Here is a 10,808-nt window from a genome sequence, read left to right on the forward strand (position 1 = left end):
AACTAGTTACACAATTTACTTAATAGACTTAAATAAAATTTACAAAAATTAAAATTTATAAAATAATGGTTGAACAGTGTCATATATCTGTCAATTTTTACCGATTTAAAAATTTTTTTCCTCGCAAATTTCCCATTAGATATCGATTTTAAAACGAATATTATATTGACCGGCTACGATGCGAGGTTCCTTGAGAATCATTTGCGATCGAGGGCTGCACTTGGTATTTAAGTCGAAGACCGTTTTCTAGGGTTTTTTTTTTATCCTTTCTTTTCTTTCTCGCCATCGCCGCAACGCTGCGAGAAGGGCCATGGTCAGTAGCTTTCTCGACTTCATCGGTTCTTGATACATATCGGCTAGCTTTTCATTTCCTTTGAAGGACCCTCTCTTTGATCCCTTACTCGCTTTGCGATGGCGTTTCCTTGTCGCAGGGGAAGGGCACGGGGAGCTTCGGAAAGCGGAGGAACAAGACTCACACTCTGTGCGTGAGGTGCGGGCGCCGGAGCTTCCACCTCCAGAAGAGTCGGTGCGGCTCCTGCGGCTACCCAGCTGCTCGGATTCGGAAGTGTAAGAAGTCAACTTTATTGTATTTTCATTCTTTTGTTGCGCATGAAAACCCATGGAGGACGAGGGTTTTGAAATGCACTTGTTCTAGCTATATTGTTCGGCAAGATGCGATTTTTATTGGAACACGCGATTTCGGAGATTGGTCTACTTAATCGATGCCATCTTGTTTATCGGGACATTATTTTCTTTCCAATTGAGCTGTGGTGTTTAACTTGAATTTGCCGACGTTGCTTCTCGGAATGTGTATCGAGATATTAAGAAACTAATAGACGTATAAACTGCTAGTTTTCTTCCTATGTGATCATCTAATGTTTTTTTTCTTGATAGAGATGCTTGGTGCGTTCTTAACCATTTCTCTTCATTTGTGATAACAGTGAAATGTTAATTCTCCTATTAATGTTTAATATTGTCTAGATATATGTGGAAAAGGTAGTTTTTCTTCTTCTTTTATATAGTCCATGCAATCAGTTATGATCTGTAACCTTCTAAAGGAATTTTTATTGTCATTATTTTAGGTTTTTGCAGTGCAGCATCTGGATTTTACCAACATACTACATAGAAACTTTTACTTTTAATATATAGATATCATAAACATGTTAACACCAAATCAAATGATAGATGTCTTTTAAATCTTTCAGTGATTCTTACTGTGCTATCTCCTTTGTTATGGTGCATTTTCTCGTTGTAATGATAATTATCTTCTTGAAACAGACAACTGGAGTGTGAAGGCGATAAGGAGAAAGACAACTGGTACAGGAAGAATGAGGTATCTTCGCCATGTACCTAGAAGGTTCAAGAACAATTTCAGAGAAGGTACGCCTTTCACGTCCTTTGCATAACAAGCTCAATTCACTGGGAGCATTGATTAGAATCAAGAAAGGATCTAAGCATTGAACTAGTTCCTTGATGCATATTTACGAGATGCTTGTAGGTTTTACGTGATTTGCTCAGTGTTAGTACGTAGTCCATGTGTTCAGAGTTGCCTGTCCAAACACCTATGGATTAAGAGAAAATGAGCTGAACTTCTGAAGCATATTGGCAAATCATTTTTAGTAATGAATAGTTCATTGTTTTGGTTTAATCTTGAACAAGCTTCTCTGAAAATTAAACTGTTCTCAGTTTTGTAATAAATTCGCTGCAATTAAATACAATTTTATTCCCCTTTAAGTTCATTCATCAGTGCTCTTTTAGATTTTAGTTAGATCATGATTCTGTTGTTGCCATTGCCAATTTGATCCTCATCAACTTAATTGTCCATATCTACTTTCAGGGACAGAAGCAGCTCCTAGGAAGAAGGCTACTGCAGCTGCAGTTTAATATGGGTAGACCATTACATGCTTTCTCTTGAATCAAAAGGAAATGGGTTTTCTTTACTACTCGCAATTCTTAGATCATTTTTGTTTAAGACTGAGTTTAGACTTCACTTTTGGCTTGCTTTGATTGGAAGAATACAATGTCATATTGTTTTGAAATTGAGGTATTTCCTTTATCACCACCTGCTTTTTTGGTGCTGTTTTTCATATTTTCATTAGCTCAAGTTTTTGTTTGCATATCTGTTCCGGACTATATTCTATCCCCTGTGCTTTCTGTAAATAGGCAATAATTTCTTGTACTTAGAATATATTAATGTTTTGTTTATTTCCTAAGAATAACCTTTTCTCTTTAGTTTCAGATAATCTCGCTACTTTGGCCAGGGTTCTGTATGCTAGAACCCAGCTATTATTCTTTTGGGACAATTATTAATTAAATTATACAATACAAGGAAATTGGTAGGGCTATAATCAGTCTGAGTTGAAATGAGTAACTTTTAAATTCTTTATTAGCTTATCATAAGGTTTGTATCTTTCAGTTGCATTGACTAATATTTTCTATTTTATTTTATTCGTGCATCATTTGATTTTTTTTTTTATTATGAAACGTAATTTAATATTATGGCCAATTGCCAAAGATTGTATTTCCTTGAATAAAAATCCTAAAATAACACCTTTAACTCAATCCTTTTCTCATTTCACCTTTTATAATAATATGCCTTATAAATACTAGAACAATTTTTTTTTATAATTATATGATATATTTTAGCATTCAATTATAATTTTCTAAAAATTAAAGAAAAGATAAAAGATTTGGTTGCCTTTCGGGATAATTGCTAAATATGGTAAACACTTGGTTTCCAAAAGAAAATAAAATGAGATAAAATAAGGAAATGCTACTAGTATAAATAATGACGTGTGTGTTTTCTTGAGTGAGAGCGTGACACCATCAAAATATTGTTAGTTCAAACTCCATTTTCAAGTTCGCTACAATAATCAATTAATTGGTTGTTATATGATAATGGTTAAGTTGGTTAGTGTCGTTGATTAGTCTTAGAGTGATTGGTTGGATTCATAAAATTTTTCTATCGGTCATCGGGATAAATTAGAAAGTGTTTATAATAAGCGGTTAAGAAGCTCAGTATCTTTTGATTGTGCATTTTAATTAGGAAAAAATTCAAATAAATTCGTTATAATTGCGGATCAAATCGTGGGTGTCTGGATGATAACTTATATGTCCTGTCATTATATTATAGTCTTGGGGGTTGATTGTTATATGATAATGATAATTTTAATTGATCTTATTAATTTTATCTGAGGTGATCGATTCAGTCTCAGAAAAAATTTTCATCGATTATTATAATTATATAATAATGATATCGTATTGAATAGTGAGTAAACAAATGAAATAATGAGGAAAGAAATCCACGTTGAGTGATGAAAGTTGATGTTTACTCGAGACATGGAGTGGATTTTATGCATAATAAGAAGGTTAATTTGTTCAACACATAATTAAGCATATTTTATTGGGTCGGCTTCACAATCCAGTTGGCTGTAATTTTTTACCCCAATTTTATGGGCTAACAGTCCACTATTGAGTTGGCCTAAAGTCAAAAAGAAAATTGGAGAAAGGGTTCTTGTGCGCATCTATCCTGGTCCGCTCCTTGAGGAGGATAAGCAAATAAGTGTAGGAGTGAGCAAAAATTCGGAAAAATCGAATTAACTGAATCGAACTAACCGATTTTAGAAATTCGATTCGGTTAATTCGGTTTTCGGTTTTTTTTTGAAAATTCGGTTCGGTTTTAGATTAATTCAGTTCGGTTTCGGTTTTGAATTTTGTAATTCGGTTAAACCGAATAAACCGAATAAGAATATTATTTTAATTAATTTTTATTTTAAAATATAATTAATTAAATAAAATCTTTATTTTTAAAGGTAAAACCGAATAGAGTTTTAAAATTCGGTTAATTCGGTTTATTCGGTCGAAAATCGAATTAACCGATATTTTATCGGTTCGGTTTTAAAGGGAAATTCGGTCGGTTCGGTTGGTTGAAAAGAAATTCGGTTTATTCGATTTTCGATTTATTCGGTTCGGTCGGTTCGGTTTTGACCGAATGCTCACCCCTAAATAGGTGGGAGGTAATGACCTCATATGTTAAGCAAGTGGAGATTATTATTTCCCACCAATGAAAATACTAGACCAATTGTGCTTTAGAGGATCTCTTTTCCGTTGCGTAGTTCATTCACTTCTCAAAGTCAAAAGAAATCGTTTTGGAGACATAGAGGGAAGAATCCGGATCCTCTGGTCCGCATTTTATGGATCAGGGGATGATCTGTTTATATGCATTAGTGGGAATTGATGATCCCCATCTATTTTACAAGTGGAGGCCATTAATCCTTATCAATACATACAAAGGGATAATTCTCTGATCTGCAAAAGCGGTCCAAAGGATCTCAGTTGCAGAGAGGCTGAATCCTCTAGTCCGCATTTTGCGGACCAGAAGATGATCTGCTTAAATGCATTAGTGGGAATTGATGGTCCTCATCTGAAAATACGTGTGGACCATCAATTCCCACCAATACATGCAAAGGGATCATTCTCTGGTTTGTAAAAGCGGACCAAAGGATCTCAACTGCAGAGAGGTCGGATCCTTTGGTTCGCATTTTGCATACCAGGGATGGTCTGCTTACATGCATTAGTAGAACTTGATGGTCCCCACCTATTTTACAGGTGGGGGTTATCAATCCCCACCAATATATGCAAAGGGATTATCCTCTGGTTTGCAAAAACGGACCAGAGGATCTCAATTGCAGAGAGGCCGGATCCTTTGATCCGTATTTTGCGGATCAGAGGATGGTCTGCTTATATACATTGGTGGGAATTGATGGTCCCCTCCTATTTTACAGGTGGGGGCTATCAATCCCCACCAATACATATAAAGGGATCATCCTCTAATTACAAAAGCAGACTAGAGGATCTCAGCTGCAGAGATGCCGGATCCTTTGGTCCGCATTTTGCAGATCGGAAGATGGTCTACTTGCATACATTTGTGGGAATTGATGATCCCCACCTATTTTACAGGTGGGAGTCATCAATCCCCACCAATACATATAAAGGAATTATCCTCTAGTCTACAAAAGCGGACCAAAGGATAACAGCCGCAGAGATGCCAGATCCTTTGGTCTGCATTTTACTGACCAGGGGATGGTTTGCTTACATGCATTGATGAGAATTAATGGTCCCCACCTATTTTACAGGATCAATCGCCACCAATACATACAAAAGGGTTATCCTCTGGTTTGCAAAAGCGGACCAGAAAATTTCAACTATAGAAAGGCCAAATCCTTTGGTATGCATTTTATGGACCAAGAGATGGTTTGCTTATATGCATTAGTGGGAATTGATGGCCCCCTCCTATTTTATATGTGGGGGCCATCAATCCCTACCAATACATGCAAAGGGATCATCTTCTAGTCTGCAAAAGCAGACCAGAGGATCTCAGCTGCAGAGAGGTCGAATCCTCTGGTCTGAATTTTGCGGACTAGGGGATGACCTGCTTACATGCATTGGTGGGAATTGATGATCCCCACCTATTTTACAAGTGGGGGCCATCAATCCCCACCAATACATGCAAAGGGATCATCCTCTGGTTTGCTTTGAGGATCTCAGCTATAGAGAGGTCAGATCCTCTGGTCCGTATTTTGTGAACTAGGGGATGATCTGCTTATATGTATTGGTGGGAATTGATGGCCCTTACCTGTAAAACAGGTAGGGGCCATCAATTCCCACGAATACATGCAAAGATGGTCTACTTATATGCATTGGTGATAATTGATGGTCCTCACGACCAAAGGATCTCAGCTGCAGAGAGGTCGAATCCTCTGATCCACATTTTGTAGACTAAGGGATGATCTACTTACACGCATTGTCGAGAATTGATAGTCTCCATCTATTTTATATGTGGGGGACATCAATCCCTACCAATGCATCCAAAAGGATCATCCTCTAGTTTGCAAAAGTGGACCAGAGGATCTGAGCTACATAGAGGTCGGATTCTCTGGTCTGCATTTTGCGAATCAGGAAATAGTTTGCTAACATGCATCGATGAGAATTGATGGTCCCCACCTATTTTACAGGTGGGAGCCATCAATTCCCACCAATACATATAAAGAGATCATACTCTGGTCTGCAAAAGTGGACCAAAGGATCTCAGCTGCAGAGAGGTCGGATTCTCTGGTCTACACTTTGCGGACCAGGAAAATACGGACCAAGGGATGGTCTGGTTACATGCATTGGTGGAAATTGATGGCCCCCACTTATTTTATAGGTGGGGGTCATGAATTTCTATCAATATATGTAAAAAGATCATCCTCTGATCTACAAAAGCAGACTAGAGGATCTCAGCTGCAGAGAGGTTGAATCCTCGGTCCGTAAATGCGGACCAGGGGAAGGCCAGCGAGGGAAGAAGGTTGCTGAGGATGGAGGAGGAGCTGAGGGCAAACAACTTAGCCCAATGGCGGATCAAGGTGCACTTGAATAGATCGCCCTTCTTAACCCACAAACTTAGAACAAGGGGAAGAGATGCAAACTCAGACACAGTGTCAAACTGATGCACAACCACTAAATCGCAAGACAATCCCAAGTCATGGGCGGGGCTATTCCGTGACAAAGAAAGAGACTGAATATTGAGTATGGAGACATTGATACACTGGAGGAGTTCTTGGGATTCTGCCTTCTGGATTGTTTCATGGCTTGTAACCCAGGTAAAGACGGAATCATAGTGGTGATGAGGAGATGGAGGAACAATGTCAATTTCACATGCATAAAAGTGGGTGGTCGATTTTTCGTTTTGATTCGACATGGAAACGATATTATGTGTTAGAAAAGGTTTCGTATTTTACTTATGACAGTCTTTTATTCCTAAAGGAGATGCCGAGTTGCTTTCTATTTGAAGAGGATGAGAGGTTTATGCATGCATGGGTATAAATACATGATTTGTCGACAAATTATTGGATTGAACAGGTATTAGCCTCATCGGATCTGAGATTGGGAGGACGATATACATAGACAAGCTGATCAAGACTAGAGAAAGAGTTACGTACGCACGACTACTCATTAAGATGGATATGCACGAGGAGGGAATTGACATGGTGCCATTTGCTCTCCCTACCGGTGCGCATGTTAACCTGGAGATCAAATACGAGCCGATGCTAGAGTTTTGTGAAGTATGTTGGAGAACAGGGCACCCAAAGGTAAATTATTGGATTGTAACGCAGCTCACAAATGGTGGTCGAAGATCAAGGTCGTGTGGAAGGAGAAGTCCAGCAAAGGCGGGAAAAAAGACAAGCACAACAGGAAGAGGTGGGCATGGGAAGTGGTTCAAAGGGTGCGGAAAATGGAGGTGAAACGACAACAAATTGTGGGCAAGCGAAGGGTGACGAAGGTAATAATAACATGCTTATGCTGGAAACAAGAGAAGATAGAGTGGAGATACGTGAAGTGGAGACAAGTGGGGCAAGAGAGGAGAATGGGGATATCACGTGTGGTGGGGAGTAAGCAAGCAAGGCATTGGAGACACACAGGATGGAGCTGATGGCTTGACAAGTGGAAATTACAGCTTGGGGGCAGAGGAATGATAGCAAAAAGATTAGAGTAGAGCGGAGCACAATAAAGCGCGGGGACACACAATCTGGTGCCAACATTGACCCTGCACAACATGGCACGGAATCGAATGCTCCCTCCCCAACATGAGGAGATCACGAAAGGATTGCATACATCATAGAGGGAGGTAACAGGAAGATGGAGGCAGACACATAGTGTCCGCTACAATCCATGAGAATCATCAGCTGGAACATCAGGGGCTTTCACAAGCCTCTGAAACAGAAGGGGGTTCATTCATAAAAGACTCTTTCGGTTAGGGCTCATGAGATTAAACTATTTGAAAACAATGCAAATAACATCCTCCCACAATGTTTTTTAGGTATGGAAATTGGACATAATTTTCAATTCTCTAATCGGGGACGAATTTTGCTACTTTGGAGGACAGATCTAGTGGAGTTGAACAACTTATAGATTGGAGAATAACTTATCCGTTGCTGTATCACATGGAAAATCATGAGGCGAAGGGTTTTGGTCATGTTTGTGTATGAGCTACATGGTATTTTGGCACGGCAGTCGCTTTGGAATGCACTCATTGATCTCAGGGTTAGCAATTGTAGATCCTTAGATGCTACTTGGAGATTTCAATACATTGATGACGCTTGAAGAGGGATACTGAGCACCCACTGAGGGTATCCTCAATCGTTAAAGCTTTGAATAAGTTTTTTTTTAGAATTTTAACATGCCACATCAACATTATAAAAACTCATTGAAATATTCCCAATTGTTAAAGCTTTGAGTGAGTTTTTTTTTTAATTATCTCCACATGTAGTTACATGACTCCATGTATATTACATTAATTTCAATACAAATCTACTATTCTCTCCACAATTAAAACAAAAAAACTTGCATACAATTTTTTTCATTTAATATCTTTATATAATTTTCATTTGATATTTTAATTAATTATAATTTTTAATTTAATTTATTTATAATTAACAATTAATAAATTAATTATTTTATAATTTTTAATTTAATATAATTTATCATTTTATTTAATATTTAATTATTTTATAAATTTAATTTAATTATAGTCATTTGTATATTTTTTAACTTATCTCAAATATATTTATTTTTAAAAGAAAAAAAATATAATTTTAATTATTACTAATTATTTATAAACCGAAACATTATAATTAATTAATCAAATAATTTATTTTTAAATTATTTAAAAAGGATCAATCGTGTATATTAATTATTGGCTCCACATTCAAAAGAAAAAACATATTTGAAAACTCAAACACGTTCTTAAATTAAAAACTCCAAACCTTACCTGCACAATCATAAAATCTTTTTTAATGAGGTTTTTAAATTTTATAAATTCTTGACAAAGTTATAAGACACAAATGATTTGACGATGATTTGAAACCGTGCCATTTGAGATGCTCTAAGACACAAATGATTTGACTATGATGGCATAGGTTCATGCGACTTGGTGGATCTAAGATTTTTGGGCTGTTGTTTGACATGGACGAATGGCACGGTTTCAGAGAGCACGGGTGAACGCCTTTTGGCTACTTGTGGACTTCCATAGTTAATGCAGAATTTCTTCCGTCGAGCTGCCTTTCTGATCATTCATGCTACATCTATGACATGTTGCGAGGAGAACACTTCAGGAATTGCCCTTTCAAGTTTCATAATATGTGGATGGCACATGAGGATTTCCATAAACTGGTTGAACACTGTTGGGGACAGCAGGTGCTTGGGACGACACAATTTAGATTGACACAAACGCTCACAAGGCTCAAACTACACTTCGGAACTCTGTTTACAGCTGCATTTCGAATACATCTTGGAGAGGGCGCAGTAAGCAAAGAGCTGGGGGATGTACAACTGAAAATCCTTAGAGGAGAAGGCCCTTCGGACGATTATTCACAACTGAGGAAAGCTGCAAACAGATTAGCAAAAGTGAAAAGGATGTTCTACCAATAAAAAGTTAAGTGTGTACCTGAAGCAGAGTGATAGATGCATCAGATTTTTCCACACAGGCAGAATAACAAGAGAAATTCACTTGTAGCTATCACCAAAACATCAGGGAACAGATCACAGGTTATCAAGAAGTTGCGGAGGAGTTTGTTTATCATTTTGAGGGGATTCTGGGCTTAGATGTGGCCTGCATGCCACTGGGCAGCACCGCCATTACAGGGGCGGTACTCACAGTTTCTCCACAGAAAATGTTGGTGGCTGCCATTTCCTCCAAGGAGATACAAGTAGCTCTATTTGACATAGGGAGTGATCGTGCACCAGGGCCAGACGGATATGGATCAATTTTCTTTTCAAATCAGCTTGGACAACGGTAAACAGATTTATAGGATGTCATCTAAGAATTTTTTCTTAGCTGGCCGCCTACCGAAAAAACTCAATCACATATTGATTGTGTTGATTTCAAAACTAACCATGCTCCAAATGTCTCTGATTACCGGCCAATTTCTTGCTGCACGATGGTGTACAAGATCATATCAAAAGTGTTGGTGAATCATTTGAAGAAATTCATGAGCAGCTTGATAGATCCGCCGGCGCCGCCCTCCTACGATCGGAGCTCAGTTCCAGCTAATGATGCGTACTCCAAGTTTTTCAGCAGCGTTGCCGCCGACGCGCAGAACATGGAGTCTATGATGGTCCAAATCGCGCCGCCGAACGCGGTCATTGGCACTGTAATGCTCACCGTCGACGACCTCCGGAAGCTAAAGGAGATGGTTTCCACCAAAGTGAACGACTCCGCTTTCCGCTGCTCCAACATCGTGGCGACCTACGCTTACGCGTGGGTTTCCCTCGTCAAAGCACGAGGGCACAACGAGGACACCACTGCTCACATGGCGTTCCCCGGAAACTGCAGGGAGCGGATTCAGCCCCCGCTACCAGCGGAGTACTTCAGCAACTACATCGGCGGCAACTTCGTCCATGCGAAGGCCGTCGACCTCGCGGGAGAAGATGGGGTGGCGGCGGCGGCTCGACTCATCGGGGAAGCCATCGAACAGTTTAAGGAAGACCCTCTGAAGGATGCAGCCAAGTGGATGGACAGGTACCAGGCGATCGCGCTGCAGAGGCCTCTGAGCGTTGCGGGGTCGCCGGGTTTCAAGATTTACGACGTGGATTTCGGGTGGGGAAGGCCGGTGAAGGTGGACATGCCGTCGATATCGTGGGGAGGGCCATTTCGGTGTCGGAGAGCAGAGATGAGATCCGCAGAGTGGAAATCTGTTTGGTGGTGTCCAAAGACTGAGATGGATGAGTTTGAGGCTCACTTCTCAAATGGTCTAAAACTGCTGCAGTGA

The 10,808-nt window shown here is 39.3% G+C and overlaps 2 protein-coding genes across 2 annotated transcripts; both read left to right on the top strand.

Annotated features, from left to right (window-relative positions):
* The first annotated feature begins 192 nt into the window (after nt 1–192).
* Nucleotides 193–2,062, top strand: LOC121994403 (60S ribosomal protein L37-3-like). The gene is made up of 4 exons (XM_042548450.1): nt 193–313; nt 432–567; nt 1,279–1,380; nt 1,838–2,062. Exons 1-4 carry the CDS (start codon nt 311–313, stop codon nt 1,882–1,884), a joined length of 288 nt encoding a protein of 95 aa, XP_042404384.1. The 5' UTR covers nt 193–310; the 3' UTR covers nt 1,885–2,062.
* Nucleotides 2,063–9,977: 7,915 nt separating this feature from the next.
* LOC121995316 (phenolic glucoside malonyltransferase 1-like) lies at nt 9,978–10,808 on the top strand. The gene has a single exon (XM_042549088.1). It carries the CDS (start codon nt 9,978–9,980, stop codon nt 10,806–10,808), a length of 831 nt encoding a protein of 276 aa, XP_042405022.1.

Source organism: Zingiber officinale, chromosome 6A (genome assembly GCF_018446385.1).
Source record: "Zingiber officinale cultivar Zhangliang chromosome 6A, Zo_v1.1, whole genome shotgun sequence".
Lineage (NCBI taxonomy): Eukaryota > Viridiplantae > Streptophyta > Magnoliopsida > Zingiberales > Zingiberaceae > Zingiber > Zingiber officinale.

Coding starts and splice junctions, on each gene's coding strand:
- LOC121994403 (XM_042548450.1), top strand. Junction 568..1,278: donor AGCTGCTCGGATTCGGAAGT/GTAAGAAGTCAA, acceptor TTCTTGAAACAG/ACAACTGGAGTGTGAAGGCG. Junction 1,381..1,837: donor CAAGAACAATTTCAGAGAAG/GTACGCCTTTCA, acceptor ATCTACTTTCAG/GGACAGAAGCAGCTCCTAGG.
- LOC121995316 (XM_042549088.1), top strand. CDS start 9,978: ATGGTGTACAAGATCATATCAAAAGTGTTGGTGAATCATTTGAAGAAA.